Consider the following 17,466-nt stretch of genomic DNA (forward strand, 5'->3'; position numbering starts at 1 on the left):
CACCTCATTCTGCGAGAAATAAGGGAAGCTGACGGGAGTTTGTGCTCCCGTTGACCTCCTGCAGTGTAGATGCTGCCATGGCTCAGCTTGAGGTAAGCCGAATCCACCTACGTGTTTTGCATACCGTAAGCTGGTCTAGTGTAGACCAGGCATAAGAGTGGATCTGTGGACAGACTGAATCCTTGGATTTAGGCAGCAGAGAAGCTTTCAGCTACGTGGCTAAACAGCTGGTGCACCTTGTGCTCCTTTAACTTGAAAACTTTGATGTGCCTCTCAGCTGACTGGATATTGACTATCATGATGCCATTCTCTGAGAGGCTGGAAAGTCACATTTTCAGAGGTGCGGGACACCCACGGCTCCCCTTTGTGGGCACCAGGGCCTCTCACCATCACCTTTTAAGACTTGTCCGTTTTGTGTTAAATGTAACCGGCCAAAAAGCGAGGGCAGCATTTTCAGAGGTGGGTGCCATGCACCAGGGATGCATTTGCCATTTTTAACTGTTCACTGATTGGCAGCACCAGTCATTACTGTTCATATCCAATCGCAAAGAGGTCTGGTCATCTCTTTTTAAAACCTTGGTCTGAGCCCGGAGGAGAATTTTAGCATCAGCCGCTGGCTAGCGCTTTGGGCCTGTGACGAATCTGCTGATCGTGCTTCGTTGTTTTTCACTCACATGTACAGTTGCCTTCTCCACAGGCTGCTTGGAGATTCTACGCCACCAGCCTCTCTCGGACGGACCTGCACTCTACCTGGCAGTACTATGAACGGACAGTCACCGTTCCCATGTACAGGTACATGCTTTCAACTCCTCCTTACAGGTTCCTGCTTCGTGGTGCCCATGACTCCATCCAGCCCATTCGTATGTTATGTTAATTGAAAACTATTTTTTTTTAATTTAATTTCAAAACCTTGCAAGGGCAGGTGTAATTTTAAGTTTCTTTTTTTTGTGTTGTATTTTTTGCTTTATTTTCATGTCCATGGTATTAATTGTCTTTTCTTTTGTGTGCGTTGTTGTTTTCACCTTTGTTTCTCGGCATCCGTTGGTAGTTGCATTGTGTTGTGACAGTTGCTACAGCAGTGTGTGAAGACCTCCTCCAGAGCAGCCTTGGCAAGAAGGTAAACGCGTCTGTTGCCCTGCCATGCAGATCTGAGTGCTGAGTTGCATTGTGTCGTTGTACAGATTCTAATGCAGGGGTGGGCAATCATTTTTGCAAAATTCATGAGTTTTGCTACGTGGTCACAGGCCAGCTCCGGGGTCACCTGGAAGGGGCGGGGCCGTGGCTGGAAGAGGTGGGGCTAGGAGCTAGCCTCCCCAGTATTACCTAGCCAAGATGCTTTGCATTGAAAAAGCAGCAAAGGACTCGAAGCTCCTGGCCCTGCCGCTATCGTATTGCCTGGCTGCTGCCCCGGGTTGCAGTGACTGTTTAAAAGTCTCACGGCTCTGACCCTGCCGGGGTAGCACTGCAACCGTGAGCCATTTAAATAGGATCCTGCTGCCTGAGCCACCTCCTGGAAATTCAGTGGCATGGGCAGCAGGCCATAAATAGTAAGCGGCCAGATGCAGTCCAGGTGCTGGATCAAATTGTTATTTGGGCCGGATCCGGCCCCGGGGCCGCATTTTGCCCAGCCCTGTTCTAATGGTTCTTCTGCCTTTCAGCAGACTTCTGCTCTCACCCTTGGTGGCTCCTGCCATTCTCCCATGGTGCAGCACTTTGGTCACTGCTGCCTCGAGGGCTGATTATCTTCCACGTGGTCTGCCTCCTCCTCTGAGTCCACCGGGGCTAGTGGGGTGTAGAGAAGACGAGGCCCCAGGGCAACCAAGTTGGTATTTAGAGTAATAGTTCTCTTACGAGTCAGAAATTAAACCGCACGCATCTCTCCGTCTGGGGAGTCCAAGCCTTCCCAGCTCTGTCCCCTCAACTCCTGAGGCCGGGCGAATGCCTGCCGGAGGAGGGAAACCCGCAGTCAGGCGGTTGTGGCAGGAAAGACTCTTCATGGCCGCCTTCTCCGCAAGCCGATGCTTTCTGACAGGGACTGCCCCAGGGAGACGGTGCTCCGAGCCCGAAACCCACACTTGTCTCTGCAGCCTTGGAGAACCGTGTCTGTCAGAGTGACAGCGAAGGATGTCAGTAGGCAGGCCTGCTACTGCCCCAGTGAGATCTCTGGCATCTCCGACTAGGAGAGGGCAGCAGAAAAGTGTGTCCCCTAACAACCAGCTTGCATGCCCAGGCATCTTCCGTAGCTCTTCTGCCAGGGGGTACAGCGCTTATGGAAGACCTGAGGCGTAGCTCAGCCTATCAGACGCCTGCGGATAAGTTTGACGTCTCAGCTTTCCCAGTTTCAGACCCCTAGGAGAAATGGCTGGGCTCTGTAATAGCTCTTTCTGCAGCCTGAACTGCCCCGGCAGCTCTTACAGGGTTGGGGAGAGGGGAGCAACCCTGGGCTGCCAAGAGCCCAGCATCTTGTGCGGTGACTCAGCCCCACTGGCTCCTCGCGCACGTCCAGCAGGGCTGTGGGTGCTTTGCCCGGCAGTTGGAAGCTGTTGTGGGGTCTATTCTCCAGACAGCCCCTCTGTTCCCCATGCTGAATCCGGGGAGGAGGGGCCATTGGCAGGGACTGAAGGTGACAGGCTCAAAGGGCACCATTCTGTCCCAGCCAGCTCCCACCTATCCCCTCAGGATCGAGGCAACTCCATCTGTCTCCACTCAGCCCCCCGGCCGCTCCTCATCCAGCCCTCTTCTCTAATCCACACACCCATCCTCCCCTCACCCACCAGCCTGTCCCCGCCTAGCCTTCCCCTCACGCACCCTCCAAACAGGCCCCATCCCTCCCTTCACAATCCCCGCACACTGTCACCTCCCGTACAGCCCACAGCACTTGCAGCTCCCAGCCCTGCTGCTACCGTGCGCCTGGCTGCTGTCCGCGGTCACTGTGGCTGTTTAAAAGGCTCGTGGCCCCGACTCGCCAGCCTCGCTGCAGCCTCGAGCGAGCGGACACACGAATCCTCAATTCTCACCCCACTGGTAGGCAGTGCCCGGGCTAGATCTCCCTCGCCCCACAGCGGGAAATGGCCCCTCCCTCCCACCCGGAGTGGCTCCGCACAAGTGGGAATGACCGAAGAGCAGGGAGAAATAAACGGGACTTGCGTGGTGGGACAGCAGCTACCGCCTTTTAACGGCATCCATGTCGGTCTAGCATTGTTTAAATGGAATGACCGCTTGCTGACATGAAGGCAGCATGGGACACGTCAGTAATTTGAGGCAGAGTGAGGCTAACGGAGTGGAACTCCCTTCCGGGTGGGACTTGCTGGAATTCCCAAGGAAAACCCTAGGAGGTCACCAGGGTGAGGCAACCAGCTCTGATGAGCTGGAACTCGCAACAGTAGGGTGCTTTTCCCGCAGTCCCTCTCCATCCTCTGGTGAAACAGATTGTGCTTCCCCGCCGGCATACTCCACGTTATGGCAGTGCCAAGAAGTGGGGGCGTGCGGAGTTCCCTTGGTGCTAAAAATAGAAACGAGTGTCAAGTTACGCACCCACAGCTTAGCGTGCCCGGCCCAGTATCTCCACAGTGGGAATGGAATGATGGTGCCAGCCCTTGTCTTGTCAGTCTGCACCGGGCACTGAGACGGCTCCGGGATTTCCTGTTTGTCCCATGTGAGAATGTCCTAGTCCAGAATTGGCACTGTCGGTCTGTGACCTGGGAGGACCTGTCAGACAGAAGAGGTGTCTCTTAGAAATCAACCCGGTTTCTCTTCTTCCCCGGTGCATGTTGGAATCAAAGCCGATAATCCAGATACGTTTCCTAGGGCGGGTGGGCCTATCAGCGACCCTGCAGCCAGTGTGTTAGTCCATTTTAAAAGTCCACTGGAAGTCACATTACTGTAATGAACAGCAAGTGTTGTATTGGATTTCTTCCCTGTGCTTGTTTCATTTAGCTGAAGACATTTATGAACCCACTTGAGCATTTTATTTTAAAAACCAGTTTCCCGAAAGCCTCACGCTCATTCATGGAGTCTCCCTCATGCTATTGGTCCTCCCTTCTCCTTGCCTTTAATTGAGGTTAAATGATTATCAGCAAGGGCGAGAGCATTGGATCTGATCCCAAGTCCATTGTGGTCCAGGGATGCACCGCTATTGATTTCAGTGGGCGATGGATCAGGCTTGAAAGAATAAGCCGATCAGCGTACAGTGAAACCCTAGTCAATGACTATTCGCTGAAGCGAATGTTCAAATGGTTGCCTCGTGCAGCCCAAAAGCTAAGATTCTGGTGGAAAGCTAATCGGGTCAGTGAAAGAAAGACCTTTGGGATGCACTGAATTGCCATTTAGCCTATGAGAGAGCAGAGCCATTTTAAATCAAAACCCATTAAGGATGAGCGTCAGTCATGGTGAGTGGGGGCGGGTGTCAGGAGAGGGGACTGATTAAGGCAATGAGGCACTGTGTGAAGGACCAGACAACAGCATAACCTCTGGTTCTCAGAGGAGGTTTCCCCACTCGTCCTGCACACGCTGGCCCAGAGGATAGAGTTGGAGGTCACAAGGGGTGGGGACCTTGGAATATGTGGATTTACTGACCCTCACAAATGGCGGCCATTATCACTTCCCTTTCCCACCGAACTCCACCTGTATAAAAGCTGATTATAGTACTGTAGTCCAGTGCAGTGACTGTCACCCAAAGGGTAAAACCAAAACCATGTCTTTCCGACATGTTTAATATGGCCTAAGTCACCTAGTTTGGAGCCAGATGGGATGAACGCCCCCAAATGGCAAGTCAGCATGTGTAGGCATTTGGTATGTATTCCTTACGAAGTCGACAGAAGCGTTTCTCCCATTGACCTCTCGCTGTGGCCTCAGAAAATCGACATAAGATACGTTGACTCCAGCAATGCAATTGTCATAGCTGGAATTACAACTCTTACATCGATTTTTCTCTGCCAGTCCTGCCTTAGTCTTTTTTTGCCCTCCTTTGCTTTTTGAAGAAACCCTCCACTAGTCATTATGAAAGGTGATATGGATGTGCAGCAATTTGTTGTCCTACTGTGGTTCAGAAAGCCAAAACATTCAGATTGGCCAGCCACCGGTAAGCCTGGGTCACAGTACACCTGTTCATTGAAATACAGGTAGCTCACATGCTAATTTTATTTCTTCTTTTTCTTTTCTCCCTCCTTCCACCCCTTTTGCTGTTTTTCTTTCTCTTATCCCTTTTGTTTTCTTGGGTGAAAACACTTGAAAAGCTCGCAAGCGCAAACGTATGGTGCTTCCAGGTATGAAGTGCATGTGAATCTGAAACCATGTTATGTCACTCCTCCTTCGTCTGGGACCATAACGTGCTAAGCTTGTAATGTAACCAAAACCCAGGGGTTTTGGTTTTGGTTTTTTAAAAGAAAAGCTCCAAAATCAACCTCCCCACTCAACTGTCTGTGGGCTATGTCTATGCGTCTTCATCAACATTCTAACCGGTGGTTTGCACAGCTGTCGGGAAACAGTACACCTAAGTGGCAATATAAGGAAGGAGAAGAGGAGATTGCTAAATGAGTTTGGTTTTCTTAGCTCAAGTTATGAGCATCTTCAAATTCATAGGACATTTAACCAGAAAACTCCCCTTCTCTTCTACCCTTTTTCCATTGCTTTTTTTTGTTTCCATCTCACAACTTTTCCTCTTCTTCACCCCTTTTTATTCCTCTCCAACCCTTTCTTACCTCAATCCACTCGTTGTTGAAGCTGCTATGGTCACTAGCTACTAATGAAGACATGTTAAACCCAAGTGACTGTTCTTGACTTCACCTGACAGACTATGCTAGCTATTGAAGGGGCAATTTAACTTCCACAAGGTTTATGAGCATTATTGGCAATTCAGTAGATGTTGCTTTTCCCTTTGAATCTCAGCTAGAGCTGAGTGAACTGTCTGAATAATTTGTTCAGTGAGTCTAACCTTTTGGGGCCTGCCAAGTTAAAGGATATATATGTGATACACGTAAAAGATTTATTATGAATAAATATTATCCCAGTTGCTACTTAAATGTGGATTTTCATATCACAAGGGTATGTTATACATGAGGGAAATCCCAAAGTGCAGTTAATACTTATTTTATGAAGGCCAGTAGTGGTCCCCTATTTGCTGTTTTGCATTTCCTGTTTTTGTTCTCCATTGCCACAGTGAAAAGCCACATAAACTGCATTGATGTCAATGAACTGATGTTGATGTCAATCTGATTTAAGGCCTGTTTTTCCAAAAGCAGCCTCAGTTTTGGCAGTTGCAAGTTTTACAGCCACATTTCATAGAATCCTAGAACACTAGAATTGGAAGGGACCTGGAGACATCATCAAGTCCAGTCCCCTGCCCTCACGGCAGGACCAAGCACCACCTGGTAGATGTCTGTCTAACTTACTCTTAAATGTCTCCAGTGATGGAGATTCCACAACCTCCCTAGGCAATTTATTCCAGTGTTTAACCACCCTGACAGTTAGAAACTTTTTCCTAATGTCCAAACTAAACCTCCCTTGCTGCAAATTTAAGCCCATTGCTTCTTGTCCTGTCATCAGAAGTCAAGGAGAACAATTTTTCTCCCTCTAGTTTTGGGCTTCTTGTGGTACCATGGACTCCACCTAGCTCTGACATCTACTACACATCGCTCTGTTTCTCAGTCTTCCTCTCTCCCTCCCTGGAGCTGCATTATGAAATAATGACTATTTGTGTGTGTGTATGTGTGTGCGTGTGTGTGTGCATGCGTGTGCGCGCACGCACTGCTTTGTACAGCTGTCTTCCTTGTGTTGTCTTTTGTGATGGGATTGTATTTTGTATCAGAGAGCTTTGAGGCATGAGAACTCCACGGTTCTGGCTCTGTTGAATATTTGTGCTCCCAGCAACAGTAATGTTGTGCTCCTTTTGTTGTGGGCAGGGAATGCCTGGTGTTAGTGTTGTGTGTCTTGTGCTGGATCAACAAGAGCAGGGTGGGCAATGTAAAGGGAGAGACGGGAAAATAAACTCTGGAGTTACAGGTACGAATCAGTGGGGCCTGCTCAGCGGGAAGTAATTCTGACCTGTTGCTGTGTTGGGTAGCATGAGCCGTGTGCATTAACTTGGTGTGTGCATCGTCTTGCCTAATGGGTCTTGTAACAGAACCATGCACCTTGCAAGTGACTATACTGCAGCTGTCAGTGTGTCTCCCAATGTGTGTAGATAGACCCGCTCAGCTCTGCTTGAGTGGTGCACTAAAAATACCAATGTGGGCTTTGCAGCCCTGACAGCAGCAAGGCCCCCTGGGTCCATACTTCAGTGGCTAGCCTGAGTCACGGCCCAGACCACTATTTGTAGCATGCTAGTGCATGTCTGTCTAGCCAAGCTGGGAGGCACGCTCCCACCTGCCGTGTGGGGCGTACTCTTAGAGGTGCTAAACGTCAAGACCCAACCGTGTCTAGTGAAACTCAGCCAAACCAATGTTATTTGTGGTTAGCGGAGCCCTCCATTTTTCTCATCTGAGCTTTATGAAGACATGAAAGCCACAGCCACATGAAAGTCCTGCACTGAGGCCTTGTCTACACTGAAAGGAAGATTGCCATGGCCACAATCGATCTTCTGGAGCTTGATTTAGCGAGTCTAGTTAAGACTCGCTAAATCAAACTCAGAGGGTGCCCCCACCAGCATCGGTACTCCTCCTTTTGCAGGGAGTAAGGGAAGCCAATGGAAGGAAATGCTCCTGTCAGCCTCCCGCTTTGAGGACACCACCAAGCTCACGTTAAAAGTATGTGTACCATAAGCCAAGTGCCAGGTCTAGTGTAGACCTGGCCTGAGAGAACAGCTCGGGTTGGCATGAGAGCTCCAAATGAGGCCGAAGAGCAGTGTTTGGATCTAGATTTTAGGTTCAGCATGGTTTGCTCCTGTGTCTAATGATAATCACCAGAAGACTAGTAAATATTCCTTCTTTTGTGCCCCAAAACACCGCCCGTATGCTGTAGCGCATGGTGACATTTGCAAACTCAATGCTGCATTCAACTGCTGGTGTTTGGAAGCCACACTGTTGAACCTGTCCTATGGAGAGTCATTTGTTTTCAGCAACATGTGAACCTAGTGCCTTTGTTCCTGTGGTCAGCCCAAGTGACTGGGAGTCCACAGGAAGATCTTGAGACCTAGCTCTGGTTGAACTACTGGCTTGCCAAGTCACTCTGGATATGCTATTTGGACTCCTTCTAGTTTGCCTACCCTACTGCTGAAAATAGGGCTGTCGCCAGATGTTTTACTGAAGATGCTGAAAGTAATATACAAAACAAATTAGGTGCACAGCTTCTGGTCAGAATCAAATACATGGTGTGATTGATTTTGTGCACAGCTCGGATACCACCCTGCAAGGAATCTACAAACGCAACTAGCTGACTTGATGACATAATGATGAAATACTTCACACATTACTCCACTGCACTGAGGTCAGTTTGTCCCCGATGGAGGATCTCTAACTCACCAGGATGGCTGTTTCAGCAAAACTCTGGCTCAGAGTTATAAGAGGAATTTGGCTGTGCTTCTGTATAAAAGAAACCAGGCCAATTTTTGAGGCTCTATTTTTTGTGTCAACCTCTTAAATTATGCCTAGAAAGTTTGTGATCACTTCCATTTTGTGCACAATCCACCCCCACACACAATTGTTATTGTCATGGAATAGACTATTGTGCTTTTAATTGTGAGATTTGTGCACATAGCTCAGATGCTCTTATAATCGTATGCGGTCAGCCAAGCAAGACCACAGAAAATGTTACCCTTATGATTTAAAAGTGAAGACCAGTGAACAAAATGATGTCCTGCTTTCTTCCAAGACTGACTGAGAAGGTGTCTAAGAAATGCAGACCAGTGTCTATGTTCCGGGGGATAGCTTATCTGGGAAAGACAGGGGAGTCCAATCCATGTGGAAAATCTAGCTGCTGGAATGCTTCTTGCCCTGTAGTTACTAGAGATCAATCCAGCGAGTGCTAATGGCAAATGCAGGATCTCCTTTACTTGAAGTGTAGAGCCCAGTGTTAGATCTGTGCTGTGAATGGCACATCTGTACAGAACGCAGACGGCTTCTATATGGGAGGTAATTTTTGTGTTGAGAAGGAGGAGGCATCAGTCCGGGGTGGGTGACTCTCCATTGGATGAGCATAGCTTCCTTGATGTTCTTCCTCTGAGCTTGTCTCCCTATGCCAGGGTTCGACGCGGCAACGATCGATCCGCTGGCCATCGATCCCTCATGTCTGCTTAGACATGATAAACTGAACTTGGAGCACTTTCCCAGTGATGCCAGTACACCAGGGTGAGAAGCGTAGCTGGCATTGATGGGAGAGCAGCCCCCACTGACATTACCGCACACAAGATGCTGCAGTAAGTACGTTGACTTCAGCTATGCTCTTGCACAGCTGGAGTCACGAGGATTAGATTATTGGTGGTAGTTAGTGTAGACAAGACCTTAGGATGCCAAGAGCTGCATAGGGATATGGCTAGCTAGGGCTTGTCCACATGGCTGCTTCAGACAATGTAACTTATGTCACTCTGGGTAGGAAAACACCCCACCTCCCTGAGTGACATAAGTTACATCTACTTAATGTGCTGTCTACACTCTGCCATGTTGGCAAAAGACATTCTCCCACCGACATAGCTGCCACCTTCCGTTAAAGTGGAGTAATTACGTCAGCAGGGGAGCGCTTTCCCATCGACATAGGGCGTCTTCCCCAGACATGGATGCAGCTGTGCTGTTATAGCACAATAGTGAAGTCGAGCCCTTACACAAGTTCCAGGCTTTGCTGTCTCTTATCTGGGCCCATTTATTTCAGGCAAGAGCATTATACACTCACTGCCTCCGGTAAGGCTGCCTACAGCAGATAGAACAGCCCAGGTGAAGCATGTACATAATGCTGCTGTTCCACTGGGAGTCTCTAGATCTCTCCTGACCATGACCTCTCCGTCCTCCCAGCAGTATGCACTAAACCCTTTGGTTGTCACTGGCAGGATGCAGGGTTGGTTATCTGTTATCAGTGCTGATTTCGTGCCCTCTGGGAAGACATGCTGGAAGGAACCGTTTCCAACATTGACAAGGACACACCAGGGTCATGCAAAGAAAGTCACAAATAGTGGATTTGTCCCATCTGACCCTGAGCACAGAGTCCCTGAGCAGATGCTTAAGTGGATGCTGCTCTTTCTCGTCGTGTGTGTCCCGTCTCCTGACACCTCCAGTCCTCTGTGCTCTCAGCTGAGAACTCAACTGTGAATAGCAATGTAAAGTATTTATAGAGCCGCCCTCAGATCCCAACAGGTTTCGTGGAGTCACAGGAGCACTCTTTCTGCCCTGTACGTTTTGTAGCATTTCTCCTTCCCTTCTACTAATGGACATAAAGGCAGCCAGCACAGTTAATACCTTCTGTGTCATTCCACCTGAATAGATTTTATGTTGGTAGAAAGATAAAGCCAGAGAGGCAACATTTTTCATGAATCAGCAGATGGTCAGTGTGATAGGGTCTGTCTTTTTCAGTAAGTTTCAGATCCCAGATGAGGAAGAAGCCTCAATTCTACCTTAGGATACAGGGCAATTCTATTTTAGGATACATGGATTTTGTCTTCACCAGGACACGGGACATGTGAATCAAACATTTGACCAAATCAAAGCTGAACCAAGATGTTTTTTGTTTTGTTTTTTAGTGTAAAAAACTGAGGCTAGTTTCCCTGGATTCTCTCAGCCTCTGGAATTCTGCCATGCTATATGATTCTGACTCTCCCTCCAGGATACCCCCAGTTTTTGGAGCCCTGCCCCTGGCAACAGGATCGCACTGTAGTATACTTTGAGTACCTCTGCCAGCCCTTCTCTCTGGGGCCTGCAGCTGCAGGGTATCTCTAGCAAAGTAGTGCCAACTGCTAACTAATATGCTGTAACACCTGCTTTGCCAAACGTCACAGAACTGCCTAGAAACAATGGCCACTGCTCAACTTTGGAGAGTTTAGACATACAAGAATGCAAGTGAAATCTCTCTCTCTGGCTATGTCTACATGTCACTGTTCTTACAGAAACGCAATTTGCATAGCTTTTTCCGCTTCTTTTTGTAGAAGAGGCTTTTCCAACATTTGGCCCATCTACACTGGGCCAAATGCCGGGAAAGAAACCTTTTTTGGAACATCCCTTCTTCCTCATAAAACAAGGTTTACAGGGATGCCGGAAAAGCGTGCCTGCTCTTCCGAGAAAAATTTTGGAAGAGCAGATGCATTCCCTGGAGGCGGCAGAGTTTTCCCCTGATACCAGAGTATCCCCGGGGCTGGGAGTTTTCAAGACCTCTGGAGTTATTTCATGTTTCAGAAAATGTGGTAAAGCATCAGGAGCTTAACATGCCTGACTAAAGGACTGGTGTAGACACAGCCTCACTTTCTCAGCTGCACCTGCTTATGGGCACTTTGAAAAGTAGCCTAAAGAGTCCTATTCTTGTTCACTCTCTTTAAGCCCTTCCCCCCAGTGTTGGCAAACCCAGACAGGACACTCGGATTGGTTACAAGTAAGAGGGAGGTGAGGGGAGTTCCCGTGACAGGAAGGGGTGATGTTGTTTCTGCCTGAATGTAACTGTCTCTCTTTGTCTCACTTTAGACTCATTCCGCCTCTGAACCAGCTGGAACTCCTGAGGAACCTGAAGAGCAAATCAGGACTGACTTTCAGGTTAGCAACAGAGCTAGGAGAGCTCATAAAACACCCAGTGAGCAAACTATCTGCCTGCCCAGGCCTGGGAATTCTGGATACCCGGATGTTGGTATGGAACGGGTCATACAGTGCTTTGGCTCCGCCCCCTCCCCACACTTGAAAACCCCTTTGCATCACTCTTCCCTACATTGTCTCCTATTAAACGTTCCCTGGGTGTTGAGTTGAGAAGAGAAAGCAATATCTTGTGAGGTAACGCCGGGAGTCGATTCCTTTACTTGACGTAAATAAGAGATACAGGGCTTGATTCTCTTGACTTAAGTGAAGTTACTCCTGATTATCACTGGTGTGAGATAATGTACCCATGATAATGTACTCATCTGATGTACCCATGTACGGAGCATGCTGCTCTTTCTGCAGCCCACTAAATCTCACACTTCAGCTGCTTCCTCAGAACTGCTCACATTGAATTAGTAGCTGAGAAATGGAAGGGACTTTTGCTGGGGTCTGTCCTCCACCAGCCAGAAAGCCTGGATGCTATATACAGATTTATTTTTCTTAAGTAGCCAGGTGAAAAACACCAGCCAATGGGTATTAATGGACATAAATCAAAAGCAACCCACACATTTTCGGTAGGTTTTCTGTGACCTGTTAGAAAGGACTGAATTGAGGAGTGTCCCACTGCAATTTGTATCTTCAGAATGGTTTTTAGAGAGGATCCCCTGTCATTAACTAAGAAAGCTCACTACCCTCGGTGGCCTGCCGCCCTCCCCCCGCCCCAAGAAGGAGTCCCTGAAAGCTGCAGCATTGTACTTAATCATGGTCCCCATTCTGGCTACCTGGCCAGACTGAGCAAAGTGACGAAGGGGGCTGGGAGTTTTTCAGACCTCTGGAGGTATTTCATATTTCAGAAAATGTGGTAAAGCATCAGGAGCTTAACATGCCTGACTAAAGGACTTTACCATTTGTACGTTTAATCCCAGGAGTGGGCGTGGCTTCTGGCTTGGTTGTAGATGGCATCTTTGAAATATGTTCCTCCAGGCCCTGGATCATGGTTGCTCTCTAAAGGGGAGTTGGATGTGACTTTTCAACCCCGTACATCGGTGCCACATTTTTACTACCTACAGTGGTCACTGCTAAGCAGAGCAAGGCCTGGGGTATCTGCATTTGTATTTCCCCTAGAGTTTTAGGAAATCTGACCCTGGATTTGGATCTGAACTTCCAGAGAGCAAGCTGGTGCTCTGGCTCCAGCAAAACCCTACTCACTGGGAGATGTGAGTCCCTCCCTCTCTCCAAAGGACCAAGTGGCCAATAGCTGTAGGCATGCAGAATGGGGGACAAGGACCAGAAATCAAATTCAGCTCTTCTGGGTGGAAATGCTAAAAACTGCCTCTAGACCACCAGGCCTCTTTTTTGGGGGGGAGAGGGAGGAGGTGAGTGAAGTTCATGAATCTCATCGGACCCCTCGGTGAGACCATCAGACTGGCCTTAACGTGGCCTCTGGCTTTGTACCTGAAATTTGAGAGGTATCATTTAGTTCATTGACTTAGCTTGTGCTCCTCTTTCAAAGAGCAGTTGCCAAAGATAATTTGATAATATGAAACAACGTCTCCTAGATGTTAGTGTCACAGGCCCACGTAAGCCAGCAAAATAAACTAATGCAGCTCAGAATGATTACCTGGACTTTCATAACATAGGAAAACAGCCCTTTGCTGTGCCAAGCAAAATAATGTTAGGTCCCTGGCAGGCCAGGATTCTTCAATGGAAGAGAGGGAGAGCCTGCTTTCCCTGTCACAGCTTCACCCACAACTGGCCCTTGAAAGATGCAGCCAATTCTTTTTATCTTGCCTGCTGAGCCCTGATTGGCCTCTGCCTGCTCCTGGCCCTTCTAGCTACAGGAGGACCAAGTCTCACTGGTTCTACCAGCACCCGATCCTTGAGAGGTCTCTGTAAATAACTCCTGGAGGCCCAAACTTGCTTTTCTTCAAAGGACCTCTTTGCCGAGAGAGGTGTGCAAAGTGTAGGCAGGGCCACTGGGAGGGGGCAGCAAATGCCTGGAACAGCCTGTCAGTCAGTTCTAAGCCTAAGAGCGGAAAGGAAAGCTTATGAAAGGTCTGGGAAAATCAGTGTTTAGAATCAAACTCAGGGAGCGAAATTTTCAAAGGAGCACGACCATTGGCTAGCCCTATAAAACCCTCATTTGCTCATGCATGTGGCGTAGAACTCAGGGCTGCATCGGAATCTCTGTGCACAAAGACACAGGCATTGTGACTTTTCAACCCCGTACATCTTGGGTGTCTCCTCCCAAGGTTGTGTGAATCTGTGGCTATCTTCTCTCCAGTCCAGAAGGCCCAGGAGTAAGTGCTCTGTGCCCTCCCTTCGCCCCACCTCACTTGGTTGTACAGGTTGACGCTTACTCTCTGGTCCAGCAACATCCGTGGTCTGGCATGATTTCCGTCAGTTGGATGTGCACTTAGCGTGGGTGTGGCCAAGTATCCCTGCAGTCCCATAAAGTTTGTTTACAGCCACCAGTCCTGGCTCTCAGCTTTCTGTGCTGTTACTTAGCTCTAATTTACCCCTCCAGGTTTTCTAGATTCCTATCACAAGGGTATGAATAAAAACATTGACTGGATGGCCCGTTACATTCCACATCCTAAAAAGCAAACAATGGGTACTTAAGAACTATTTACAACTTCTCTATCAGTTTCATGTAGCATGGAGATTCTAATTGACTAGTTCCCTTTTTTTCCCCTTCTCTCTCCTCCCCCCCCCCCCCCCCCCCATCTCCTATTTATTTTGAAACTGGACCTTTAGTAATTCCATTCATCTGAAGAAGTGGGCTGTGCCTATAAAAGCTCATGATACCATCTACATGTTTTGTTAGTTTTTAAGGTGCTACCAAGACTATTTGTTGTTTCTTTAAGTTTTTCTAAGAGCCTAGTAAGCAGTGGACAATATTGGACAATATTGACCTCCCATGGTTCAGCACATTCTCTGGTTCTGAGGGTGCCGTACTAGAGAGGTTCAGCCTGTACTGTTTGGTACAGTCCTTTCATTGTGTTTTAACAGGGAAGGTAGCTGCCTCCTTCCCACCTGACACCACTGCTAATGTGCTATTGCTTCTGTTTAAAGGAAAGAGCAGCAGCCTGAGCCATCACCCAGGTCTGTATCCCTGCCAACATGCCATTCCCATGCTTTACACGTGTGTGAGAGCGCGCTATGTATGCCTGCACCAGCAAGGAGCTGAGCACCATGCCAACAAGCATAGTGGTTGTACATGCTTGTTCTGTGCCATGGAACATGTCTCTGTGTGTCATCCATATCTGTAACGCTGGGCCTGACATTGGATTTTCCTTCTTTTCAGTATCTCTGGGCTATATTTTGTAGCTGTGGGGGCTATACTGGCATCAGGTGAAGTTTGAGGGGTGTCCAATTTGCCCTCAGAAATGTGTTTTGTCACAGACTGATTTCTTCTGAGCTCTTGGCAGAGGTGTGTCCAGGATACAGGGGAAAACGGGATTGTTGTATGCCTCTCTTTCCAGAATCAGGGAGCAGAAAGAATCATGCAGAGCCAATATAAACGCTTTATGTCCTGTTCCCCTGCCGCTCTACATCTACCTATCCTTCTGTCCTTGTACCAGAAAAGCAAAGCATGCTCTATCTCACATCCTCAGAACTCTGCCAGGCCATGGATTGGGAGAAATGTAGCATTGCCCTATGTCTGCTGGTCCTCCATGCCATACAATCGCCCTCTACTTCAGCAGCTCCAAATACCTTCTAACATATCCCTGCTAGCTCCTTTTGCAGCACCAAGTTGTGGAATAACTGATTCTATTCGACGGACTAAATTCCGTGGATTTACTCATTGAGTTGAGGTGGAGTTTTGCTTAAGAAAATCTTCAGGATTTGGCCCAATACAATTATAGAGCACTGGCATAATATTGTATACCTATTTCAAACCACCACTGCAAAACACAGAGGATCCTATTAGCATGATTGACAGTAGCTATTGGAACGAAGTCTAGAATCGCACAGAGTTAGGGTACTTTCCACTGGATCACAGAAGTCTCTGCTTTAGAGCATGCTTACTAATATTTAGGAATAATGTTTTGTGACAGATGTTTTTGCATAACAGTAGATATTCCTCATTTACTATCCAACTCAACATAGTTAATTGCGTATCTGACCAGTTTATGATCTACGTATGTCAAGGAGACTTTATTATTGGATCTAAACACTTGTTGCAATCACAAACATTACAGATACAACAAGACAATTCTCAGATGCTCAGAACCATCTAAGGATGGTGGAGTTGTATTGTCTGTAAAGGCCCACTACACTTTTCAATGGAAGGGGCTAGAAACATGAATTTTTTCCTAGCACAAAGTCTGGTAAAGGGGATTTAAGTAGATAAGCTGCCAGCTAAGAAGATGAAATGCCCAGCTTTACTTTTATTTCCACTTTATCTCCTGCCTGTCACTCATCTGAGCTTTTCTTTGCATGTAGGAGGACCTCCAAAGTTCTCCATCCACAAGCTACCAAATCAATCTAATCACCATCACATTTTCACAATTCAGCTCTTATTTCCTCCTGCTTTGTGGCCTAACCTTTTTGCAGTGAGAAGGAACGCAACCTCCCGGCCACCATTCCAATTCAGATATCACCAGCAAGGAGAACAACACTGTGAGTGCTTTCCTGGAAGAGACCAAGTGTCAAATCTTGGCCCCCGATACCACTGAATCCAGGGGAGCTGGGATGTCATTCCAAGAATCTGGCTTATCCGGTATCCTGACTTGCCAGTGCCATATGTTGGGTGCTTCAGAGGAAAAAATAAAATCCTCAGCCTGCACCTTTTTGTGCCATGGAGAAGAATCTCTACTTGGTCACTGCTGAGGTTCTGTTTATACCATGAAGTCTGAGGATCGATAGCCCTTTGTGATTTTATATTAGCCTGTGTAATGGTAACTGCAGATGCTATCCTTAATCGTAGAAGATGTTTCTTTTAATCTCACTAGCATCTGCAGCAGTAAATTTCACAGCTTAATACACGTGTTAAAATAATATTTCTCTTTAGTGGTTTTATTTTTTCCCTTTTAATTGTATCCAGTACCCTTTTTGTTTTTATGTTAAAGGGGGAAGTAAATAGGAGTGGCACAGTTGGTCTTTTCTTTCCTGTTCATTATTTAATATAACTTCCTCACCTGTCTCCTTTCTTAGCACTCCTAAGTTTTCGTAGTTCTTATAATATTCCCCTCGTGCCTCTAATCATTTTTGTTACTCTTCTAAGAAAGTGGCTGCGCTGGATTATTCAGAGTTGAGGGGGTACCGTTTACTTCCATAATGGCCTTAGAATAGCTTCCATATCATTCTCAACAGTCTCCTTAATGCAGCCAAATCTTCCTCCCCCCACCCCCAATATTTTGCTAGCATAATAATCCTTCCTTCCACCCCATTACACTGACACTGCTGTAGAATGGATGAAGGCGGTTCACAGAGAGCAGCACATCTTCCCATGGGAGGGCTGAAATTGCCAATCTTCTCAGTGCCCATAAGGAAATTTTCCCTTCAAGAGAGACGTCGGGACCCTTTACACACACACCTGAATATCCTACTCACATTCAGTAGCACCAAAAAGTCCCATAGAAGCCAGTGTATACTCTGCAGGATCTTGCCTCTAATTTCACATGCAGTGCACTTACGCCCCCATGGATTCAATTATTAATTTGTTGATTATTTATATTATGGCATAAGGGCTCCAAACGTGCATCAAAGCCCGATATACTAGGGGCTGTTCAGAATTGACAGTCAATGCCAGTGTTCCCTGTAA

At 47.5% G+C, this 17,466-nt stretch overlaps 1 protein-coding gene across 5 annotated transcripts in view; it reads left to right on the plus strand.

Moving 5' to 3' along the window:
* KCNQ2 (potassium voltage-gated channel subfamily Q member 2) overlaps positions 1-17,466 on the plus strand; it is a 164,736-nt gene that overhangs the window by 103,803 nt on the left and 43,467 nt on the right. For 3 of the 5 annotated variants that reach the window (XM_075901038.1, XM_075901035.1, XM_075901036.1), the window contains exons 8-10: positions 698-792; positions 11,592-11,660; positions 14,772-14,801. In XM_075901038.1, the coding sequence (XP_075757153.1) occupies positions 698-792; positions 11,592-11,660; positions 14,772-14,801 (194 nt within the window). Of the gene's footprint in view, positions 1-697; positions 793-1,048; positions 1,118-11,591; positions 11,661-14,771; positions 14,802-17,466 lie in introns of those variants that run through there. The other 2 variants (XR_012896482.1, XM_075901037.1) reach the window with 2 other exon arrangements.

This window comes from Pelodiscus sinensis, chromosome 18 (genome assembly GCF_049634645.1).
Source record: "Pelodiscus sinensis isolate JC-2024 chromosome 18, ASM4963464v1, whole genome shotgun sequence".
Lineage (NCBI taxonomy): Eukaryota > Metazoa > Chordata > Testudines > Trionychidae > Pelodiscus > Pelodiscus sinensis.